Below are 26,315 nucleotides of genomic sequence, written 5' to 3' on the forward strand. Positions count from 1 at the left end.
CAACTTATAAATTGAAATCCATTAAATAACACAGAATAGTTATAAAATGAAGTAATAAATATTATTTATTTTGTTTTATACAAAAAAAAAAATAAATGTATAGTTATTTAATTGAAAAAAATAAAATACATAATTACGATTGAATATTATTATCTTATATTAGATCTTACTAATTAATAAAACCAATAAGATGTAAGCCTATTATAAATTTGATTATATATATATAAAAAAAAAAATGGATTAAAACTTCATTATAAATAGCTGACTTGGTAAATTTGTTGATGACCTCATATAAAAAAAGTTTTCATAATTGATAACATGTAAAATTTGTTTGATTGAATATTAAGATATGTTTGTCTGTACTATAGACATTTTATACTTATCGGAAGTTACTAAATATTGTAATCATGAAAAAAGTTTGAAAATGAAAAAAAAATAATAATTGTTAACTTTAATAACCACAAATCAAAAAAATGTTTGTTATAGTTGAATATTCATATAACACCGTCATCACTTCCATTTATTTAAAATGTTTCAGCTGCTGAATAAACTAATATAATTACAAAAATTAAAACAAATCGATATACCTAAATATAAAAAAGTAGAAACAATTATTGTGAAAAAAAATCTTTTAATGTATACTAAGCTTACTTCATTTTTTTAAAACTTACTAAGGGCGTTATTATTAGAGTTAACGATCATAAACCATAAATTAGTAACTATAAATAAGATAATTTACTAAATTACATTATACCGCCCTAATAATTATAGGAGTTTATGTACACAAATGAATGACAGTAAATCATTGTTTTACTTTTTTCTTTTAATTATTTACAATTTTATTATATATTTTAGTCATAAATTCAAGACTTGACAGCATCCTTTTTATTAGAATCATCAGAACTATCAGATTTGTCTTCTTTATCATCTAAAAAAAATATTAAAACATTTATTAAGACAATATTTAAGCATTATGTGATATTAAAAACTTAAAATACAATTGTATCGTTAATTTTATGAATAAAATATATGACCTTTGGAAAATTTGTCTTAAATATGAATAAAACACTGTCTATACATCATGTTATATCTTTAAGAGACTTTAAGAGAACATAACTTTATTAGAAACTCACAGAATCTACTTAAAATATATATAAAAAAAAAAAAGAATTAGAAAAATATAATTTGTCATACCGCTGTAAGTGAAATTATACTATTAATTAATCATTATCTGCATGAATAATAAAATAAGATGTCAATACATTGGTAATATAAAAAACATTTTGTAAATTCAATACATCATGAATATTATACTGAACTGTAAATGATTAATTAACATATTATATAAAATCATTATTTAAAGGAAAAAATGTAGCAATCGCTTATAAAGTGCCTACACTTTCAACCTCCAAACAAGATTTTGAATTGAAACGCCAGATAGTAAATAACACTTTTGAAAATGTATTTTTGGCTAAAAACTAGAGTATGAATTTTTTTAGTTGACAAAAACTGATGTATATAATGAGAATTTAAAAATTGGCAATTAACTACTGCAGTATGATTGCACATTTTTGTTTATGTTGAGAGATTCATATTAAAAATAATTACCTTTTAGAATCTTAAATTCTGGTTCATTGACTTCCGTCCTATTCGAGTCCAAACATGCTCGTTTTCTAGCAAATTTGACATTTTTATAAGATCTAAAACAAAATTAATAATATGATATATATATATATTAAATTTATATAATTATATTATATAAAACAGTTGCAATACCTATTATCTTTTCGGCCACCACCCCCTACACCAGGAGCCATTCCTTCATCTTCACTATCGCTAAATTCATTATCAGGTGAAATTTTTTTATCTGTAATAGATTGAGGATTCCTTTCATCTGGGTTAACATTATCTTCATCTTCTGACTTGTTGCGTACTCCGTCTTCGGGTATATCTAATAACAAAAATAAATATAAAATAGTAAGTAGTTCATTTAAAAGTTTATATCAAAAAATTAACAATATAATTACAATTATAAGTATAATAAAATTTACCTTGGACTTGAACTCCTGGGGCGTGAGGTAGCATTCTTAAGTTTTCAAAGAGTCGGTTTTTAATCTTTTCTAAAGACTTTGTAGTATTTCTATTTTTCATTTTCGAAGGGCTGATATGAAGTTTAAAATCGGGACCAAAATATTCAAAATAGTCGTTATTTGGCAATTCATTAGCAATTTCAGCTCCTAAGGCCACAGCTGTTTCAAATGTCCAACATCGAGATACATTTCGAATAGTATAACCACCTCCGCCAACCATAAGAAGGGGTAAGCCATAACGTTTTACAAATTCAACACATTTGCCATGACCTAAAAATGTTCGTTTACAGTTTTTAAGTTTGAAGTTTATAAATTAATAATGTACAAAATTGTCATACCTTTAATAGTTAGATTAAAGCATCCAAGCTTATCTCCTGTAAGTGAATCCGCTCCACATTGTAATACAACTGCACTAGGTTGGAACGTCTCCATTACTTTAGTAATTATTGGTACGAATATTGATTCATAACTATCATCATCCATTCCATCTCTTAAGGGAATGTTAACTGCATAGTGTTTTCCTTCTCCTTTACCAATACTCTAAAATAATAATTCATTTTAATATTGTTATTAAATAATTTATTTAGCAGACACTATAAGAAAATTTAAAATCAAGTATATTATACTCTGTAAAGTAATAAGTGATAACTGTTAAGAGACTTTAAAAGAAAAATAAACTTAACATTTTAAAATGAATGATAGAAAAAAAAATTAATCAATATATTAGTTTGATACATGATCTATAAAATTATAAAACTACATGCATAAATTTATAAAACTATGATAATTACAATTAGAAAAGTATTTATGGGACCTTATAAAAACAAATTTATTTGAATGCTAATATTGCAACCATTAACAGATTAAACAGATTAAGATATTAAAAATTAAATTTCACTATTCATTGACTTACTTCGAGAGCTCCACTACCAGGAAAATAATTGCCACCATATTTGTGGAATGAAACTGTCATAACTCTATCAGTTGTATAAAATGCTTCTTCAACACCATCACCGTGATGGACATCAATATCAATGTACAACACTCGTTGATGGTATTTAAGCAATTCTAATATACCAAGTACGATATCATTAACATAACAAAAGCCACTGGCTTTAGATTTTTTTGCGTGATGTAAACCACCTCCCCAATTGATACAAATATCTGCAGATTGTTTATTTAATTTTACAGCTGCTGCTACTGAACCGCCCACAGATAGCTGACAAAATTTGTATAAACCATCAAAAACTGGAGAATCTTTATCAACATTGACTGTAAAAAAATAATAATAATAACCATTTTAACAATTACATTTGATTTTAGTAAAAGTGACAATATACTTACATCTTTGCATTTGTATTTTATAATTGTTCATATTATCAGGACAAATCCTTTTTAAAAACTGTATGTACTCTTTACTATGAAATTTGGTCATGTCTTTTGCAGTAACTTCATAAGGTCTCTAAATCATTATAAACATTGATTTTATAAGTAATTGAAAAATATCATCAAGACTAAATATTATTTTGACTTACAGCTATTTCCATTTTTTGGTATAAACCATAATTTAAAAGCAAATTATGAGTCATTGAAATCCTATGTGGTTTCATAGGATGACCTTGTCCATAATAATAGTTTCCAATGTTACCTGTAAAAAATATACAATGGTAAATTAATTACATTAAATAGCTGTTTGAAATTATAGAAAAAGTTTTCTATCTATTAAAAGACAACACATAAACTTCTATAATAATTTAATTACTCAACTACCTTTAAACAGTAAGTAATTAAAAATGTGATATTTAGGGGAGATACACATTCATACCCAGACAGCAATAATATTATAACATCAATATTATTATAACTTTTGAAGTGAATTGCATTTTTAATATTATACTTATAATGTTAATTAAACATTTTACGAAGTTTAAAAATTTAATATTACAATCAAAATATTTTATTAATGATAAAATTGTATTAGTTTTATTATATTTAAGTTCTAACTAAATTAAAATGTTATTATCATATTTAGGTTTTAATTTTAAATAACATTATTCTAACCATATTATTATCATATTTCATTTAATTTTAATTTATAATATTTTAATTTTAATTTCTTTAAAATATTATAATAATCAAAATTAATAATTTAAAATAATATTTTATGTTTATCTTAGAAGAATATTAAAAGTTGATAAATTTATAATGTTTCAATTTAGAGTAAAAAGTCCTAAGAAAAAACAAAAAATGAATACCACACACTACCAGTTGCAGGCTGTTCAAAAAACAGTTCATTAATCACTAGTGATTTTCCTCCACGTTTTAATAGTACATTGACTAAAGGTAATATGACTACTATTAGTATTGATTTATTTATATTGGATACTTAGCTTTTCACTATATATAAGATCAATAATATTATTATTTATAACAATTATCAATGTAATTTAAAATGAGTACTAATGGTTACTAAAATGTACCTACATAATTAATATTTAGAAAATTGGAAAAAAAATTAAAAATAAATTGTATAAATAGGTTCATTTTAGGTTTTATTGTAGTTAGTATATTTTAGTCATATGTGCAAGTGAAAATAAAAGTTTATGGCTTAATTTTATAATAAAAAATGTTAAATTTATATACTTATATAGAACAGAGTATAGGACTTAAAAATAATCTATTAGAAGAGAGAACTTGTATAAAGGTTTAGAGTTGCTTATAAAATATGTTTTGAATTTGAAATTAATGCTGTTTTAATTGCTGACTAAATAGTAATTTGAATTAATCTATTAATATTAAGCTACCAATAACATTTTTTCAGAATCATTTACTTTATAAATTCAGTTATATTCTGCCAACTTTTTATATAATTCTTAAATAATTGGTATTGTTTGCGATAATTTTTTTTTTAGGAAATCATAAATTAAATCAGCACAATTAATTAATATAGATGAAAAAAATAGTATAACATTTTCAAAATTTAACTCAGACTCTGGTGATTCTGAAAATGATGCTGTATGGGTCATTGAAGATTGCTCAAACCAGCAAAAAAGTAATAAAATAAATTATTATTTATAGCTTAAGTAACAATTGGATTACCCACATAATATAATATAATAACATAATAATAATTTGTTTTATAGTCATTTAAAATGAAGAAAAACCATTGAATGATGTTATTATTATGAGCCCAAATTGTAATTGGTCATTTGAAGAAAATAATATGGTATTTGAAAAAGAAATTAACTTTTCTGGTAGTAAATGGTTGTAGAAAAACAAAACGATGTTCTACCTATAATATCTAGTGCAGTACACAATGATAAATGAAACGAGGATCTATCACAATCACACATAAAAACATTGGATTTTAATGATAGAAATACCGAAGACAATGGAACTTTAATTTAAAAAAATATACAAGGTATTTATTAAGTATACACAGCATATTTATCCTATATATTTTAATTTTAATAATTATCAAATTCTTTATTCTTATGTTTATGTACAATACACATAATATTATTTTGGAACTAATATCATATTTTTCCATTTGAAATAGTTCATAAATACTGTTTTGGAGGTTTTAAAGGTTTAAATCTATTATTTTAAAACATGGACCATTTAGTATTTTTATTTATTTCAATGAATTATAACAAAATTAATTTTAATGCAAGTTCAATTTGTTTATATACTTTTTAATTTAAATTTTATTTTATTAAGTGTCTAATACTTAATATAATATATTATTTCAAATAATTAAATCTCTCTAATTGAAAATCAATGTCCACTATTTTTATTTTTGTAGAACTAAAAAGTTATGTAGTTAAAACATTAACAAGTTTTAAGTATAGAATCGATGATTTGGAAACATTAACCCAAACAATTCATTTAAATGTCGAGAAGATTATTGATAATTATATGTCTGTACCTGAACATTGCTCAACTGTATCTTATGAAGACAATATGTCAGTAATAGATATTGATTCTTATTTTCCTATTAAATATTACGAAGAGCTAAGAAACTTTGAAACAATTATTTCTAATTTAGATATTTGTCGTGTTTTGGTAACTATGTGTAATATATTGTTGTATATTAAATTTTTAAATCTCACTACAATATTAGAAAATATAGCATATGAGTTTATCCTATTTAAGGGCAACCTCAGGCAGCAACTAATTTTTTGTTAGGTGTTAGTCTGGTAATACCAAGTCAATCATCTGCTACAGTGTTTTAAAGCCTTATCCGTGTGCAAAAGCCTATCTGTTTGAGTTTTCTCTTAAATGAAATAATAATACAGACAATAGTACAGACATCAATAAAAAATGCTGAATGGAACACAATACATTTGTTGTGCCAACTTATATTTCTAATATTTTTTTTAAATTATCTAAGTTCATTATCTTATTATATGTATAGGTGTGGGAATTTGGCCTATAAAACGCTAGACGAGACGCTAGATGTATATGTGTGGTGTGTGACTTATGTGTGCTTGGGTATAGATAACTAATGTGAGTCAGATAAAAAAGTGTCGCTAGAAAGAACTCTAGTTTTAAGTTTGTAAATCATAATAATTGTTATTCTGTGTTTTATACATAGTGCAATAAAGTAAAGTAAAATTACAATTTTCAGTAAAAATTATCTACTATATATCACTCCTAAATCCCAGATATTTACATATAATGATTTGATTTGATTCTCAATTGTAATTGCTATTTAATTCTGATCAAAATGAAATATTACAAAATAATTTCAGGTATCTAAATTGTCTTTGTCGATAAGTGGATCACTAGGAAACAGCATAAGACAAATTTTAGAAGAATGTTTAAAGATGATTTATTACAAACATATTCTTTACAAGGATTTAAAAAAAAGAATCTTTTTCAGAACTAAATTGCTATCGTTTGATATTTGGTAATAATTAATTATATAATATATACTAAAATATCAATTAAACATTTACAATGAATGATTATGAGAAATATTGTTTAACATTTCAGATATTATAAGAAGCAATGCTAAGTTCAAACAAACACCTGAAAAAGAAGTAGACAAATGCATTGCTACTTGGTTGTCACATGCCAAATTCAGACTGCTCAAAAAATCAAAAAAAGTATCACTTGAAGATGCAGCTCTTGAATAATTGATAATTTTACTTTTTTTTTTTAATATTATTTAAATAACTATTCTTATTCATATTATTATTAGGTATTATATAGTATACTATAATACAATAAAATTGATTTTGTTTTTGTTATAAAATAAGGTAACGCGCTATAAATTATACAAGTTATCATTATATTGAAATACCTAAAATAATTATTTTATTTTTCTTGTTTTAACTATTTTGTTTTATTTTAATGTAAAAAAGTATAGTAATTAAATTCAAATTTATACAAAATAATATCATATTAAAAAGTGTATTTTTTTTTATTGTTTGATGGCTTGACCTAATTTTATAATTTGCTTAAATATTTGTATTCATAACAATACAGGTGATTTGTTATATTCATAGAAAATAACTTTTTTCTTTTTTAAATATTTATTGTAATTTGTAATTCGTTATAAATTATAAACATTCATACAAAATACAATAATAATGTATGAATGTTTATAGATACCTATTATAATAATACAATAACTTGATAATGATGTTTTAATATCATTAATATAATTTTAATTTAACGTTATGGGAATATTAATTAGTTGTTGTAAAATATTAATTTAACGTTGTGATAACATCTATAAAATATTAAGGAATAATAATTTAGTAACACGAATATTGTGGCCAAAAAGTTTGTCCATAATATTAAAAAAGATTTATGAAACCAAAAATTAACTTTATCGTAAAATTGATATTTTTTTTCAAATATTATTGTAAGAGTATTATAATCTCAATTTTCTGTCTGGGTATTAGGTTGAATTTTTATACTTAAACAACTCATAGTAAAAATTCACATATTTTTTTTAAATTGAAAATATAGGTACATTTATAAAAAAAATTATATCTTTTATCGAACATGGTACCTCATAGAGGTGTATTGTGTATTATATTTAAGCATCAAGTTAATAAGGTTATATGAGAAATAAATTACACAATTATGTACCTAGTTAATAATACTACAATGATCGTTATATTTTAATTCTGCATATTATGAATCAAAACTGTTGACAATATTGTATTGTTTGTAATCAATTATTGTACTTCTATCAAAATTACCTATACAAAATTTTGACACCATTTTTTAATTGTATTAAAACACTTTATATGATTCAGTAGTATAAATTAACTTTTCTAGAATTTAGTCTATGTTCAATAAATGTCTCAACCTCTGGGATAAATATGTAATTATTGGAATTCACAGATGTAATGATCAAGGTTAACACATCAAAAACAGGAGATAATTAAAATTTGTTTAGTGACAACTGATATCAATAACTATATGTCTGACATAATATGAAACCATCAAATTTCTAAGAATATACTTTATGTAATTAATAATATTATTATTGAATTTAATTTTGTCTAAACTATCTAGAAGTACAGACAGTACAAGGGCGAATAGAAAAAAATAAATACCCAAACAGACTGCAGGCATATCTAAGTTTTTTTTTCGTTATATACCATTTTTGAGGGATAATAGACAAACATAGATTATATTTAACTATAGCTGACCTTTCATCGAAACAAGAGTTGCCATACCCACAGCTGAAATGTCGAAAGCATTGAACAAGGACAATCAGAGCACACACACAACACATTTAACATCTATAAAAACGATACTCACCGTCATAATAGTAACAGACGCGTTTCTTGAATGATGTGATGGACATTGCGGCGTCCTAAGTCTGACTGGTACTTCTTAGAGTAATCGGTATGTGTGCTTGTGTCGTACGACTAGCTAGGCCTCTCAAAAAAGCGCGGGCCGACCAACTTGTGTTGAGATTACGGCGACGTTTTCTTCGTTAACAACCACCAACGGAGAACTGGTATCGACGGTGTTACTAACTGCGCGCGACTAACCGTTGAAGAAAATACCGTGGGAAACGAACGAAAATAAAAACCACGGTATAAAAAATAAAAAAAAACCAAAAACATCGGCGCTGTTAACGATAAACGAGCAAGAACTGCAGACCAGTGAATAGAGAAATATTATTTACTATTTACTATTTAGAACATCACCGTATACGCGAGTCGAAAACGTAAAAACGCACCGTACATTTTGAGCTAACCTAACATAGGCATGTCAGCAATATTCCGGTTTTTGAAGCGTATCGCGCATCCACCCTCCGCCCATCTACGTACTGTGACGTGGCATTCCTCCGTTTCTCATTGGTCCACCGCCCCCACCGCCGCCACCACCGATGACACCACCACCACACCACCGCTAAACTAGTCTGAGAGGTGCTTACGTCACAGACCTCCGTATCGCGAGTTGCTGACATGCCTATATATTTTGTCATAAAATATTGTCATGTAATATTGTGTTTAGAGCAAATCGCGAATGGCCAGTAAACAAACAGACGCCATTGAGATAAGCAGTGCAGCCATGCACCATAGACCTTATACTAATAGACGGGACATCTGGGGTGGATGCGGGTGGGTGGTGCGGTCTTTCCTAACTGTGATAGTACGCGGTGTGAGTATTGATAAGACGCACCGTTACAATGATTGTATAATCCCATGATTCTTGTGCGCATGTGCAGTGTACATGTACTACTTTGATCAGCGCCCTCACGCGTAGACGCGTTCTGCAATGTACCTTTTTACCAGACCGTACAAAGTATCCGCGTTCTGCATTTTAAACAATGTACAGTACAAAGTGAGCGTTTACCAGCATTCATGCATTATCAATACTTGGTCGCCATCTTGTTGGTTGGCAAAATATTATAAATTTCGTATTACGCAGTTATGCACGAAAAAGCATATGTAAAGTGAAATGTGAATTATTTTGTAAAGTGAAACATTTTAGTTGGTTTTTATATATTGGTATATTATAGAAAATAGTTATTTAATATTTATTCATGTGTCTATTAATTATGCCAGTGACTTGTGCGGCATATGGATGTGCCAATAGGGGATCTAGGACAATTGGTCCCCGCGAAAAAATGTCGTATGCGGACAATTGGTCCCCGTCATAATTTTATACTCGGACAATAAATCCATATACACCATTTACCATTTTACTTTTACACCGGAGACTAATTGTCCGAGTATAAAATTATGACGGGGACCAATTGTCCGCGTACGACATTTTTTCACGGGGACCAATTGTCCGGTTACCAAATGTCCGCATACCGCCAATAGGTATAAATCTGGTCAAAATATTCATCTTTTTCGGTAAGTTCAATTCTACGTATTTAAAATTAAATAAACAGTTTTAAACTCATAATTTTTAACACATAAATGCAATTGTTTCTATGAATCATTGATACCTGTTATATTCAGTGGCGGTTTTGGGGGGGGGGAGGCAAAGGAGACTTTGCCTCCCTTGAAAATTGAGGGAAAAAATGTAGACTTATTGTTCCTAATTATTTTTTAATTCAATCTAGATTAACATTAATTTTAAAAAAAATTTGAATTCTGAAAATTTTATAAAAAAAAAAAATGATTATTTACATAAATAACAACCCTGCATAGTGCATCGGCAAAATAGTGGTTTGTTTTACTGGTTTTCGTTGTCGCCCGCCGCACGGCGCTCGCGAACGGGCAAATGCTCAGCAAACCGATTACACATACCCGTACAAGATTCATAATAATTAATAAAGCACAGAATAGATTAAATAGTAACTATTACCGCTGTAGCGGAGACAACTGAATATCGCTGCCTCCTGGAATACATAGACAATACAGTCGTGTATATTTATACACAAACACATAAATATATATAACACAATCATAAAATAATTGAAGCTGCGCATGCGCAACACTCGAACGGAGGCAATGATTCTATTAATCTCCGCTACAGCGCTCGTCACTCGACATCCATCGCCGTTGAAGTTAATATTAGAAAAATATTAAATTTTAGTCCGAGATCATTCCTAATTGTTATTATCAGATAATTAATATTTATCAAATGATAATATCCTTTTTTTATCACTAAATATTTTGTATCTATTATCTATATTCAATACTCTATAGCTGTGTACCCATTTAGTATTGTACTATTGTAGTTATATCTTATTAAGTTATATGTGAATGAGTTTAGGATTTTAAATAAAAACATTTTTATTTTTGGTAAAATGAATCCCTTGTACGATCCGGTTGTTTTATTACAGGAAACTCCATATAGGCGTTGGAATGCGGTAGATAAAAATGATTTACTTAGGCAAGGTAAATTAACTCCTAATCTTACATGTTTGTCCACTAACAAAATAGGTTCTAAAGTATTAAGTAGATCATTTAATTCTAATGTATATAATGTTTTTTTTACCCATTAATATCATTATTATTAACATATTTTGAAATTAAGAAAAGTCAATTCTTTTACATATTTGTTGTAAGGGGAGTGTGGGGGCGGAGCCCCCCACAGGTTAGCCTGTATTACAACATGATGCCTCCTACAAAATTTAATACCAAAACCGCCACTGGTTATATTATATAAATTTCATAAAATTCCTCTGTATGTCATAATTTTACACGTCCCCTTTGAATAATGAAAAGGTTAACCGAAAGTGGATTATTGCATTGAGGCGAAAAAATTTTGTACCCACTCAATGGAGTCGTATATGTAGTATTCATTTTATTGACAGTTATTATGTAATAGACCAGGTACTACCATTGATTATAAATAGTATAGATAACTGCAATACAAAATACGGAGCGCAGAAACTATTTCCGATAGAGGGCGATAAGGAATTTAATTTATAATAATTTATATTATTTCCAATTGTCGCCGACCGCCGTGTTCCGTCGAGAGCGACTGCGTGTCGTCCCGGCGATCTGTAGCACAACCCTACACCGGTTTTCTAAATTAGTATATCCCCAGTTAGTAAATTATTCCTTAAACTTTTTACTAAATGAGGAATATCATAAATTAATATTAATTTTTGATCGTGTATTTCAGTACATGGATTAGACTCAGTTCCCTTCAATAAAGAATACAATCTTCAGATCTTAAAATCTAATTCTGATCTTAAGATCAGTCTGGGAGTCTATCGTGGAATGATGCGCGTCTCCTGACAACGCGTGTTCACCGTCAGCCAGACGTGACTACTAGCGATTCCAACGTTACCGTGAACAACTAACCAAGCGCGCGTAGCGCTGCGTAACGACACTGTTCACAAAGCACGATACCCGAAAACACGGCCAGTGAGCTATCTATACTATTTATAATCAATGGTACTACTAAACCATGTTTAAAACTGATGCTGTACCATCAAATTTAAAAATACGCAGCTGCCCCGGTCACATTCGGTTGGCCAACATGGTAAAGCATATGATCCTTATCTCAGCCCGAGGTCGTCGCCATTTCGGATTATTTTTCACGATAAAAACATTAAAAACATAAAAACGGGTTGAAAAAAGAAATTCCGCAGTACGAGTACGACGTATGTATAAGATATGCGGACATATTGAAAAATCTGAAGGAAAAAGGCCATTAACTACTCCTATTCCGTCCATATTTCGGTGGTATTGCACACCTTAAAAAATAAAATGCATATAATAAAATCACTTAAGATGAAATATATAGAAGTTACCATGACTTTGGGCTTCCTTCGTGAATGCCAAGAAAATGATGTTTTCCACATTCCAAAACATTCCAATTTTTATTCCATAATTCTCAATCACATAGTCCAAAACTGTGCCAAGTTTATTTATATATTTTTAAAAAAAAAGTCATAAAGTGTAGGGTTTTAATAAATAGGGGTAAAATGTCATCCTAGAATAATCCTAAATTAATCCTAGAATAAATATGTTTAATATATAGTCTTAGAAAGTCGGTTAACCTACAACATTCAATTAAAATATAGACAAAAATGATAAGTGTTTAAAATAGGTGGTTGCGGTGCACCTCTCTGATTAAATTAGAAAAAAATCTTATACCATAAAACGTATATTTTAATGTCATCATTGAAATCTTGTTCTACAATATTTCAACTTACAAAGGTAATAAAATTTATAATTTCAATTGTAAAAAAAATGTAAAAAACAATATCTTCTACCATAAACTATTTTTAATCTACTCAAACATACATTGTTATATTCACTCCCAGTGACAAAAGAAACAAAGTTTTTTTTCTTATCATGAGTTTATAACACTCATGATGAACGAATTTATATCCATTCCATCAACATGTAACCATCCACTAACCTTTTCACTGTTAGCTCGTATGAAATCAATTGTCTAAACGATATCATGTCATTTTGAGAAAAGTTGAACACGACACCCCGTGCAAAATATTTAGCAATATTCAATTATAATCAAACCTTACAGACTTAAATTAAACAAATGCACATTTACATACTTGAGTTCAGCCGAATTTATCGATTGTGATTCATATAGTTCTTTTTTTGATAATTCATTTTTGCATTTTTCTTTATTATATTTGTCATCAATTGTACTATTATGTATAATAAAAAAAACAATTAAAATTACATAATAATAAGTATGAAAGTTTAATAAATGCATTATTTTAAGCACTAGCAGAATCACTTCCACTATTTTAGGTGTGTTTATTTCATAGCTAATAAAACTGTCTAAATTCTTTTAAGTATTTTTTATAAACATTTTGCAATTGACGACAAGCATTCTGGCTTTCTTTTAAGTCTATCTGCGAGGTCTTTAATTTTCTTTTCGTATATCTAAGAGAGAAGAAACGCTACTCAAATTTGTCTTAACTCATTTTCTCTATAGAAACTTACGCTACCGTATAAAATAAATAACTTATTTAGTAATGCACACGGGCGGCAAACCTTCGAGAAGTGTCGTCTTCTTGATGGCAACCAAAATATCTTCCATTAAGCCGGTCTTCATAGTTTTCAGGTTGTAAACGTCTCACAAAGGTTGCCATGTCAATTTTTACATTGTGCTTGCGGCAACTTCCTAGTGTCACTCTTTTTCGGTATTCTACCCAACGGGGCGATGCAAAGTTTGTTGATCCAGCCATATTGAAACCATGATTAAAACCAGCATGGTATCCATACGGAAAAGTTATTACAACTTCTATTTTCTCTTGTGTTATCTAAAACAATTATATAGAAACAATTAGAATAATTTAACAACATTTCGTATTCAAAATCTTCTATCTTGTCAAATGGAACAATATGAGTAGGCAACATTTGTGGATATTTAATAGGCATTAATTTATGTATAAGATATGCGGACATATTGAAAAATCTTAAGGAAAAAGACCATTAACTACTCCTTTAACGGCGCCGTCCATATTCCAGTGGTATTTTTGGATTTTGAATGAAAATTTTATTAAAAAAAAAATTATTGCTTTTTCAACTTTAAGACAAATAAAATTTATATTTAAAATTTATATGTTTTTTATTTATTTATACATGCTTTGTTTAAAACTATACTATTTTTAAGAGCTGGGACTTTAATTTTAAACATAAATAATAATCAAGATATTCGTAAAATAGGTGGATTAATTGGTTTAATTTTAATAATTACTTTGATATCTTCATGTGTGTTTCCTTTTTTTTGTTGTTTTCTTTTGAATATTTTTTAATAATAAATTAAAATTTTTTTTTTAATTTTTTATTCTATTCGTGTCATTCATAATTTAATAAAATTATATAATAATTGTTAAATTTGAAAGAAAGATTTTAATTATTTATTAGAATAATATTGAATAGATTTGCTATAATTTTTTTTGCTTCTTTTTTTATAAGGTTAATATTTTATATATTTGATTAAGTATTTTCATTTTATTTTGTTTTGAACTTAATAATTTTTTATTTACTATATGTTATTTTATTTCTTTGTTTTTTTTTTGTATAATAATAATTTTCCTCGTTGTTTTTTTTCTTTAAAGGTTTTTGAAATTGGTTGAATTTAATATAATTGTAATAGAGGTTTAATTTTTTTTTTTTTAATTAATACTATATAGACAACATATTTTTTTAAATAGTTATAGGGTTATTTTTATTATTTTTTTTTTTATTACTTTTTATAATTTTATTTTTTATTTTAAATTAAAGATTAAATCTTAGTTACGCTATTTTTTTGTTTTTTACTAAAAGGCAAAATTTTTGATTTAATTTTAAATTTTTTTAATGCCAAGCTAACTTTTTAAATTTTTGTTTTTTATATAATTAATTTATTTATAATAATATATTATTTTTATATTGAGAATATGTTTTATTTTAAACTAATAAATATTTAAAGATTGAACATTTATAATGCTTTTAAAGATTAAGTTAGCAGCTTCTTTTTTAAAAATCTTTTTAATTGGAATTTTTTTTAATAATATTATTATTAACAGTAACAAACCTCTATTTTGGTTTCAATTAAAAATAAAAAAAAATCTATTATTAAGTCGAAATTAATATGTAATTTATTACTTCTTATTTAAAATAAATTATAAAATAATTTTTAAAAGCTAATTAAATGTTATAAATTTTAACTATTATCCTTTAAATTTTTCAATGTAGTATATCAAACTAAAATGAATAGAATAGCTTAAGACGATGGTGTCGATATTTAAAATATAATATATCTTATTGTTGCATTCATATTATAAATTATAATTTAGTAAAATTATTGAGTTTTCGACTCTAGTTGCATTACCGCGCAAACAAAATTTTACGAAATTGACTAATAGTTTTATTTACTAGAAAAAACTAGAAAGTATATTAAAATACTATAATCACACCAGTGTCATAAACACAAAAAACACTTAAGGTTAACATACGCCACTGTTTCGACTTCGGCACTATAACGTCACATGCATATTTTCAAATGCTTGTATCTCATTGAATAATTAGTGTTTAAGTACGAGACAAATACCATCTTTCTTAAATAATTACATACTTTATAAATCTAAGCAAACTTGATTTATGTGTAGTGATGTTCTTTAAGAATATTTAAACATTTGTTTTATTATAATTAGTCACCATACATTTCAATAAGCTTATAACTTAAACTGATTAAAAATAAAAATGGATCATATCCAATAACAGTTTTAATTATATCAATGGGATAAAAAAATTAAATAAATTAAGAATACACATTAAATCATGATGAAAATGATAATTTCAAATTTGAAGTCTTAGACAGGTACGAATAATTTATTAAGAAACTTATATTTAATTTTCAAGCATCTTGAACCAAATGAATATTATCAAATTTAAAATAAAATCGAAAATTCTAAAGTTTATCAAAGTTCAAAACGAAAATATTAAAAAAAATATTTCATGTTGGAAATTTTAACATAAATATTTTGTAAACATTTTAAGTATTTATTCGTTATTCGTTTTGAGTTATATTTAAAAAAGAGAATCGATTTTGTCAAATACTAGTTTTAGATTTTTACATTGAAAAGTAATGAAAATAACTATCATGTCCCCAAGAGGGTAGACGATTTGAGTACCTAAATAGGTAGACGAACCTTTTTGATTCGTGTTACTTTTTCATCTACAGTTAATTATTGTAAGTAGCTCATAAAGTGATATTGCCATAATAATTAATAAAGTTATGCCAGGTTAAATAAAAAATTGAAATTTAATTTTAAAAATATAATAATAAAACTATAAGTCATAATCAATCACATTAGTAGTTAGTTGTTCTTTGTGAGTTAGAACTTTATTCAGCCCATAATCCCGGAGGGAATATTGAATTTTCATTTACGTATGTATCTACTAATTACTAAATAGTTATCAATCTCTGGCTCTGGGAAATATAATTCAAATGTCATTTCTAAGTACTTGCCTATTTCATTATTTAGGAATTCAGGATATAGTCTGAAGCCAAACCTAGTTCTTGTATTTATCTCCACCAATATTTTTATCGAAAATATTTATAAGGCCGTAACTATACATGTACACGGCGTATTCCGCCGCGTTATCCGTCAAACTAAAAATTCATTTGTTTATTTTCAACTCGATGGAAAACACACAGCGTAGGTTACACAGCGTTCGAAACGCGGCGAATAAGTCGCAATTGATGCAATTCATGTGCACCGCCCTAAGAAATCGTCGGCTATTGAGAAATGTTCGTTAGGGGAGGTTTATTACATTTTTTTTCACGCAATACTACGATATACTATAATAAGTCACTTACATCTAAAAACAATGATCGAACGTAAATATAACAAATCGTATACATGAAGTTAACTATTACTCGTCTACATCAATTCTTAAATTATGTACTAGTGATTTAAATATTTTTTTTATTATACATAAATTTATCGGGCAAACTCGTATCGACGGAACAGGATCAATATCTTCAGATCAATTTAAGTTCCAGTGTACCGCAATCGCCACTACTGACAACCAACAGACATTCATTTCACGCGTAGTTACAGTACCTAACATATCTCCGACAATAGAACCTCGTGCATCTCATCCTACTCTGCACTCTGTCATCGCCCACTTAACGGTAATAATTATTACATTAATATTTTTTTATTTTGTTTTTAATAAGAACTACAATATTATTAACATTGATCGTCGTTAACAGTTTAGTCAAACATAAACTATGGCTTTTTGGAAATGTTATCCAGATAAATCTAAAATTCCGCAAAAAGACCGCGAAAACGTTCCCGATTGCGTGCTATTCCACTAAATTGTCGATGGGTAATACAATTTAATAATAATGCAATTAATAATAATAATAATAATAATAAGTTATTATAGCTAGTTTATCTTAATTTTTGGCCATGTTTGTTTTTAAATAAATAGGGTTCTATTATAAACTAGTTTTGTTTTTTTTTTTTTTTTTATTTATTATGCTTTAAAATCCGAGCTCTTATTAATAATAACTATTAAGTTATAACACTAATAAGTTAGTAATAACTAATAACAATCTGTATTTTGCGTATGACAATACATTTTTGGTTTCCGTTCTCACGTTTGACGCGGCAATGCTAGACCGGACCAGTGTTGCGTCAAAATGTCAAATAGCAATTTTTCGTTTTCCTATAGCTTAAGTCCCTAATTAAAACTTTAATTAATAACAGTATATAGATAATTATAATAATATTTATTATATTACTATATTATTAAATCTATATTTTTATTTTAACTAAAATAACTTATTTGACATTATTTATTTTAATTTTAATTTATTTATTAACAAATGATATCTTAATTTTAAATAAATAATAACTATAATTTTTTTGGATTATTTTTTAATTACATATTTATTTATTAAGGTTTCAAGTTAAATTAAACTATTAATCTTCAAAATTAAAAATATTTGTTTTCAACCTCATTAAATAACTAATACCATTAAATTTGCAATTTAATATTATATAAGTTGAATATAGAGTTAATGGTAAAAATATTTTTAAATATACATAAAGATGAATATAAAATTGATAACCAATTATCAGCCATTTTATCTTTTAACTAATCATAAAGATATTGGTACTTTATATTTCTTATTTGGTATTTGATCAGGTAAAATTGAATCTACTCTTAGTAACTTATGTCAATTAAAATTAGGTCAAATTAATTCAAACATTAATAATAATCTACTATATAATGTAATTGTTACAATTCTTGCTTTTATTAAAAAAATATTCATAACTATACCTAATGTTGTTGGTGGTTTTGGACTAATTTCTATGGTAATAGAATGTCCTGATAAATTATCTTTTGTATGATTAAATAACATTAAATTTTGATTATTATCTCCATCATTAATAATAATGACATGTAGATTTATAATAATTAATAATGAAACAGAAACATTAAATAATAGAATTATTTAATTATTTATTTGATTGGATTATTAGAATTTATTGTTTGAGCACATCATAAATTAACAATTAGGATAGACGTTGATATAAGAGCATATACCAACAATAATAGTTGATCTTCCAATAAAAATACAATTTTTAGATGATTAGGCTAATATGTATGGATTTAAAATTAATTTTTTACCATCAAAAGTTTAATTTTAGGTTAAATTTTTTTGTTTACAATTGAATGTTTACCAGGTATGATTCTTGCTAACTCATCTATTGATATTATTCTTCATGATACTTACTATCTAGTAGGTAGTTCATTTTCACTATGCTTTATCTAAAGGAATTGTATTTTCTATTGTTGCTAGTTAAATTCAATGAACCTATTTTTACTAGATTTTCAATAAATATTTTTATTATTCTAATATTTTTTATAGTAAATATAACTTTTTTCCCTTAGTTTTAACTTTTTACTATGAACAAAAATGTCATCAGATTAATAATTTATACTTTTAAAATTATAATATTAATTTACAATAGGTACTTGAAATACAATTTTTTTTTTTTTAATAACTATTTTTAAATTAAATTTAAGTAACTTTATTGAATCAATTCATAGTATAACACCTTTAAAACATTCATACTCAGAATTACCATTAATTATTGATTTCTAATAAAGCAGAATTAATATGCAATAAACTTAATATTCATTTCTAAGGAATAATTTTTTTTTAGAAATTATAAATTGATTAAAACTAAAATTCCAAAATAGAAATTCACCACTAATAGAACAATTTTTATTTTCATGATCATACAATTTTTATTATAATTATAAAAATTTCTTATATAATACAAATTTATGAAAATCTAATAATTGAATTTATTTGAACTACCTCCCGTTATTCTTATTATTATTGCTATACCTTCACTTTATTTTCTTTGTTTAATAGATGAAATTAAATGTCCAATTTTTACAATTACAATTTTTAGTTAATATTGAAATAAATAAATTATAGCTAGGCTAGGATTTCTTTGCATTTCCATGATATTTCCTTTATAATTTTTTCATAATAATTGCATATCTGTGAATTTCAAATATATTTAAGAGGACATTATACCCGCATGTGTTGTCTCTGTCTCACTAATGTAGATCATAGTAACTTTTCGTTCAGCAGAACACTTTTTGTGATGTTAGCTTTAATATTAATGGTAATAATGTTATCTGGGGCATCTCATAGGCTTTTATTGGTATATTAGTTTTTAAGCGAGTTACGAGCATTTTAAAGTTTTAATATTTTACATAACCATAATTCACATAAAAATTAAATGTTAATGAAAATTTGCTATGATCTACATTAGTAAAACAGAGACAACACATGCGGGTATAACATCCTCTTAAACTATAATAATATAGTTTATAGATGTTACCTTGGTCATCAATATAAATTTATTTTTCTTTTAATAATTAAGAATTGAATTAAGAATATAAAATAATATATTAAACTTTTTTTACAGTAAAGGAGTTCCAAGGAGTTTAATAAAAAATACCCCAGCTTAATGGGCTATATTAGGTTTATCCATGGGATAAACCTAAGGTAAATCTGGAGCCATATAATCATTTAAGTATTTAATTTTGTATACATAATTGTTTTGTATGAACTTATTTATTAATGTATATATAATTTAATCTTATTGTCTTGGTCAATCACTATGACCTTGTCCTAATAAACACATTTAATAGGTATATATTAATATATTATACGGCTCTTTAATACAGTCAAGTACCTATCAAAGTAATACTTCAATTTTTATGCATGATTATTAACTTTACTTTTAACATTGTTATGTAATCTTGATTATAATGTAGCTATATCGATAGTGTACTACAAATACTACAAGGCATTCAACATATTAAAACTAAAAATTAAGTTAAGTTTTTATAACTAGGTATATAATATCGATTTTTACTCTTCAAACAAAGATTTAAAACAATGAATGCTAGAAATTGTTAAAAAAAAAAGTTGTTGCATTTCAGAAGATTTCAAAAAATACAAATAATACTACACATTTATGCATTGAAAACCTTAAAATATACATCTCATGTTCTTTTAGAATATTAAAAAATATGTTCAAATTCAAAATACTGTACACTGATTCTTTAATAAATTTAAAACCATTTTATTATAGTTAAAATTTAAAATTTGGTCATATACATCAACTTTAGACAACCTAAGTATAATGTAAAAAAATTGGTTAATGATATTTTTTATTATAAAACATCATTAAGTTAAACAAAATTACCTTTTCCATTATGAACCATTTACATGGGAAAAACTGCATGACCAAGTAAACAAATAAACCGTCAAAAGCAATCTTTATTATAGAATTATATTAAAAAAGTTAGTTACTCGCCAATAATCAAAAAAATTTAAATATCAAGATTTAAACAATAATAAATTACTTTTGTATTATATTTTTGATAAATCTTTCCTAGATATGTGAATCATATCTTCTAATATGATGTAACTATAAAATGCACCATCAACTTTTTTCCGTGCATTCTTTGCTAAGTAAATCTTTACTTACCGTTGTCACTGCATATGCTCATAAAAAATAAAAATGTATGCAGGTCGGACAAATATTGAATTAAAATACTTAACATGTTTGCTTATTTTACTTAATAAGGTAATAATCTCCGTGTCACACTAAGTTATAGTTGTAAGTATTAGGTACATAATATTATTGTGATACATATACACATTGTCATAAATCTACAGGTGGTTAATGAATTAAACTGATAACCACAGTCACTATCAATAGCATATTCTGAATACACTGTCTACCAACTATATACATATATATCGAATAATTTTGATTATAAGAGGTGACAAGTCCAAATAAAAATTATACTATATTTAATGTCATAACTACTAAATGCAATTATTCAAATTATTTTTTAAAGATAATCATTGAATTCATTGTCTATTAAAAATTAAATAATATGTTTTCTTAGTAAAAAATAACTATCTTTATATTGAGGTCAGCATTCATTCAGCAACATTAATACACTCATGGTCCCTCACTACTAGATATTAGATATAGCAATCTCAACTCAAATCTCAATTACCTATTACTTATTTTTTTTTAGATAATTACCTTAAATATATGATACTCAATTAACTATAAGTTACCTACCTATTAATAAATTAATTTTCACTAATACCATAAATTATTTTACGCTAGTTGTAACGCCCCTAGCTCATCATGATATCACAATCACATACTATAATTTTTTCATGTGGTCAAAAACCATCTAATTAAGTACACCCAACACTAAATAGAGATTTTTATATTTAGAATTGTTAATTTAAATAAATAAAATAAGTATTTATTAGAAATACAGGGGCGGACTGGGACCCAATCGGCCAACTGTTCTGCAAAAAACATTGTCCCTAACGTAAAGCATTATCACACCTAGTGAACAAAAAAATTTTTACCTCATGTTTTTTTTTAGTTCTCAAATTATTAACTAAATAAAATATATTTATATTTATGGATATACTGTTATTTAATTTTGATTCTCCTTAAAATTTAGTTTATCATATATATATATGTATACTGTAAAATTAAATTTTTTTTTTTACTGATGTATCCAAAAATAATTTATAATAAGTTTTTTTTTTAATTATTAAATATAATGAAATTGGTATATATAGTTTTTATTTTAAATCACTGTTTAATAATATGAATATAAACATTGTTTATATAAATTGAAAAAAATACTGGCAAACAAACCAACAAATGCTATTATAGCTCATACATAAAATATATCTGTAGTATAATAATTACATACTTAGTAAACATTTTTAAAATAAACGAAATAATGTTAACATATAATAATTATAAAATTATGTTCCTCAACCTTATGTATCTAAAGAGTTGTTGACAATTAATTATTTTTTAAATCATAAATTAAGTATGACAAATTATTTTACATGTAGGTACATACTAATAAAATAATAATTAAGTTAAATAATGTATACACAATATAATAAGGAAACATATAATAAGTAATATATAAATTAAAAAAGTTAACTCACCAAAGAATTTTCTCTTACAGCTACAATTAGGCAACTTTAGTGTTTTGGTTGCGTTACACAATCATCTAAATATTGGGAATACAATAATAAAAAGTAATTAGATTTATACTAATAATATTAAAAGAAAAATGAATTCAGTAAACATTTTAAACATTATTTTATAGATTATTAGATTTTATTTTAATCTGCAATTTATTATTAAAATATATGATGTAATATAGGTATATAGGTATAGTATACTCAATTATTTATACTTGCCAACAAATATTTTGTTAGATGTGCATGTAGTGACCGATCCAATGATATATTTTTTTGTTTTAGCTCATTAGCAATAGCCTGCAAATTTATCAGTTTTTTTAAACGAACTTTTCAGCTCGGCCCTTTGGTTTTCTTTCCATAATGTATTATTGTATTATGTGTTTATTTAAGAGGACGTCTCACCAGTCACCCGCAAGTATTGATTCCGTCTTACACACATACGACATGGTGAATTTTCGTTCACCAGTTTCAATAGTGTGCTTTTAATTTTAATATTAGACCTTTTATCAAACTTTTAGGCAAGAATATTATCTGTGTTTTCTCATTGGTTTTTTACGATATTTTAATTATTTAGTGAATTATGAGCGTTTTAAAATACTTAATAATTTGATACTCATAACTCACCTAAAAATTAAAATATCGTAAAAACCAACGAGAGAACACAGATAATGGTCTTGCTTAAGTTTGATAATAGGTCAATTCACTCTAATATTAAAACTAAAAGCACACTATTGAAACTGGTGAACGAAAATTGACCATGTCGTACGTGTGTAAGACGGACTAGACGGAGACAACACATGTGGGTGAGACGTCCTTTCGAGTATTAAATCACAGCTGTATTTAATTCTACACTAAGTAAACAAATTATTTCATACGCGAGGTTGGGTACACGACACTACGACAAACACAGAAATAAGAATCAGTAATATAATAGATACAACCATACTGTCATAGTATCATAGCTCAATATTAAAATTGTAATAACTATTTTAGGAATATGTTTCCCGGTATTCGCCGGCGGTGGTCGACTGCTGATAGCACAGCGATGTATATATATATATATATTATACAGACTATAATATTAATACTCCGTTTCGCGAGTGGAGGTAAACGAGTCGCACATTATCCATCGTATCTGCCGCCGTCAATAATACGGAGGCCAAATTTCTTCCACTCATTACAGTCCGACGATTACGTATGCGAGCAGATCTTTGCCGACCAAAAGCTTTACGATCGTGACCGAACAGGCGAAAGTGGTGTGAGACTGTGAGAAGCGCATCGACCAACGATGAAAAACGTGTAGACAGTTAGTATAGGTCTCATTAAAAACGGACTATAGCATATTGCGTGATATCATTAAATTAATTATAGATTGCTCGGTGACAATGCTCACTGTTATAGAAGTCTCGTACAAGTCGCACACGAGGTTCACATACACACGCACCGTTATACGATATTGCGACCAACACCGCTAAATACGACGGACACGTAAAAGTTCGTGACGAACAGAGAAGCTAGACTGACGGGCAGCACTAATCACGGCCAGTGGCAAGCTATCCATGTTGGCCGGGGGGAATGAGGGGGGTCGCGCACCGATAAGGTACGGACGGCACCCGCATTGACATGCTGAAAAACCGGCGCTCAAACACTATAATACATTTATTATATTATTTTATTTTTGGTTGCTACCTAACGACCACGACGATCAATCATAAATCATAATACAAATTACAATGTTGTAACTTTTTTATTTATCTCATCACGCACCAAGCGCAATTGTCAATTGTGTAATGGCTAATGGCTAACTCGGATACTATAATAATATTTATTGTTTATTAATAATTGATTTTATTGATACATAAAGTATCTATACAAGTATATTATAGTATGATGGTCAGAAATTGAAAACAAACAACAGTTATTTAGTTTTGTAAATTGTAATTTATTTAAAACAACCTATAACATGTAATTTTTAAATACCAGATGATATTTTAAAAAATTCAAAATAAATAAATAAAAACTGATGGTTTTCAAAATTTTTCAACTCAAAATAAATTTTCCTGTTTTTAAACATTATAAAATACGTATTTAAATAAAGTAAGATCAAACAAACAAATTTTTGCAATTTGCAAAATCAAACATATTGACATTTTCAATAAAATTTGCTGTTTCTAGTGCGATATTAGTTTTTAATTTACCAGTAGCAACAGGTATTAACTTACGAAGCTGCAACAGATCTTCATCTACTAAGAATTTGTATTGCTAACTATCACGACATTTTTTGAAAAACGTTTGGGGCAATGTGAGCGAACAGGTGCAATTTTGCACATTGCCCATGCAGTATTACTTTTTATGTGAATTTCATAAGCTTTTTTAATATCTCGAAATTAAATTTATTTATTTTAAATTTGTATTTTATCACCTAATAAATTATTCCGTAAGCTTTTTATCAAATTAAGTATATGATAAATTAAAAATAATTTTTAACTATTTATGTATATTGTCTACTGATGGGTTATGATATTATGTTGTACCGAGTAATGAAAACATTCTTATATTTTGTGATCCCTCATAACTATTCGAGTTTAGCCAACGACGTAACGTACATTCACCAGGTAAAATAATTTTATTTTTAACATATATATTTTATACATCGATGACGATTTGTAATAAAAAGATAAAGATAATTATTTTTCTTCACTTGCTTACTGTCGTTGCTTACGCGATTTATGGTTAATATGGTTTAAATTTATGTTTCAAAAACTCATTGTTGCCCTTTTATGTTTAGTAGCTTTCACAATCGTAGGCATCAGTTTTTTAATTGTTCATTTTTTAACTGTAGATTTGGGGGAATTATTGATTCCGCCGGCTACTGTTTATAATATTTGCATATCGATTCCACCGGACACTGTTTATGCCCCCCTTGTATATTTATTTTAAAATATATACTATACAGACCTACATAATATACAATATATATTAATAAAATGTATAAAATGATAATAATAATTGTATATTTCAAAAATAGAATGTATAATCTAATTAATATAAATGTAATTACTTTTGGTAATATTTGGACACATGTTTTAAATACGAGTGAAAAGAAGAAAAGTGAATATATATAATATTTACTTAGAAATTGTATTATCGTTCAAATCATTAAATCAATTTTTAATATGTACTTACATTGTTTTTTTTTGTTGTTGTTAAAAGCACTATTTTAGC

General features: G+C 26.3%; 1 protein-coding gene and 1 pseudogene across 3 annotated transcripts; one reads left to right on the top strand and one right to left on the bottom strand.

The window, feature by feature from the left end:
- Positions 1-802: 802 nt before the first annotated feature.
- On the bottom strand, positions 803-23,117 carry LOC132927409 (histone deacetylase HDAC1-like). 3 transcript variants are annotated; one of them, XM_060991930.1, is made up of 11 exons: positions 23,052-23,117; positions 14,006-14,274; positions 13,558-13,653; positions 3,626-3,738; positions 3,435-3,552; positions 3,004-3,362; positions 2,429-2,630; positions 2,052-2,360; positions 1,777-1,951; positions 1,609-1,700; positions 803-928 (listed from the first exon to the last, which is right to left on the bottom strand). In XM_060991930.1, the coding sequence occupies exons 4-11, from the start codon at positions 3,698-3,700 to the stop codon at positions 864-866; spliced, it is 1,395 nt and encodes a 464-aa protein (XP_060847913.1). In that variant the 5' UTR covers positions 3,701-3,738; positions 13,558-13,653; positions 14,006-14,274; positions 23,052-23,117; the 3' UTR covers positions 803-863. The 3 variants fall into 3 exon arrangements, with proteins under 3 accessions (XP_060847913.1, XP_060847911.1, XP_060847912.1); XM_060991928.1 differs by lacking the exon at positions 13,558-13,653; XM_060991929.1 differs by lacking the exons at positions 13,558-13,653; positions 14,006-14,274; positions 23,052-23,117 and adding an exon at positions 8,877-9,435.
- Positions 4,296-7,231, top strand: LOC132923785 (uncharacterized; annotated as a pseudogene).
- Positions 23,118-26,315: the final 3,198 nt, after the last annotated feature.

Source organism: Rhopalosiphum padi, chromosome 3 (genome assembly GCF_020882245.1).
Source record: "Rhopalosiphum padi isolate XX-2018 chromosome 3, ASM2088224v1, whole genome shotgun sequence".
Classification (NCBI taxonomy): Eukaryota; Metazoa; Arthropoda; class Insecta; order Hemiptera; family Aphididae; genus Rhopalosiphum; species Rhopalosiphum padi.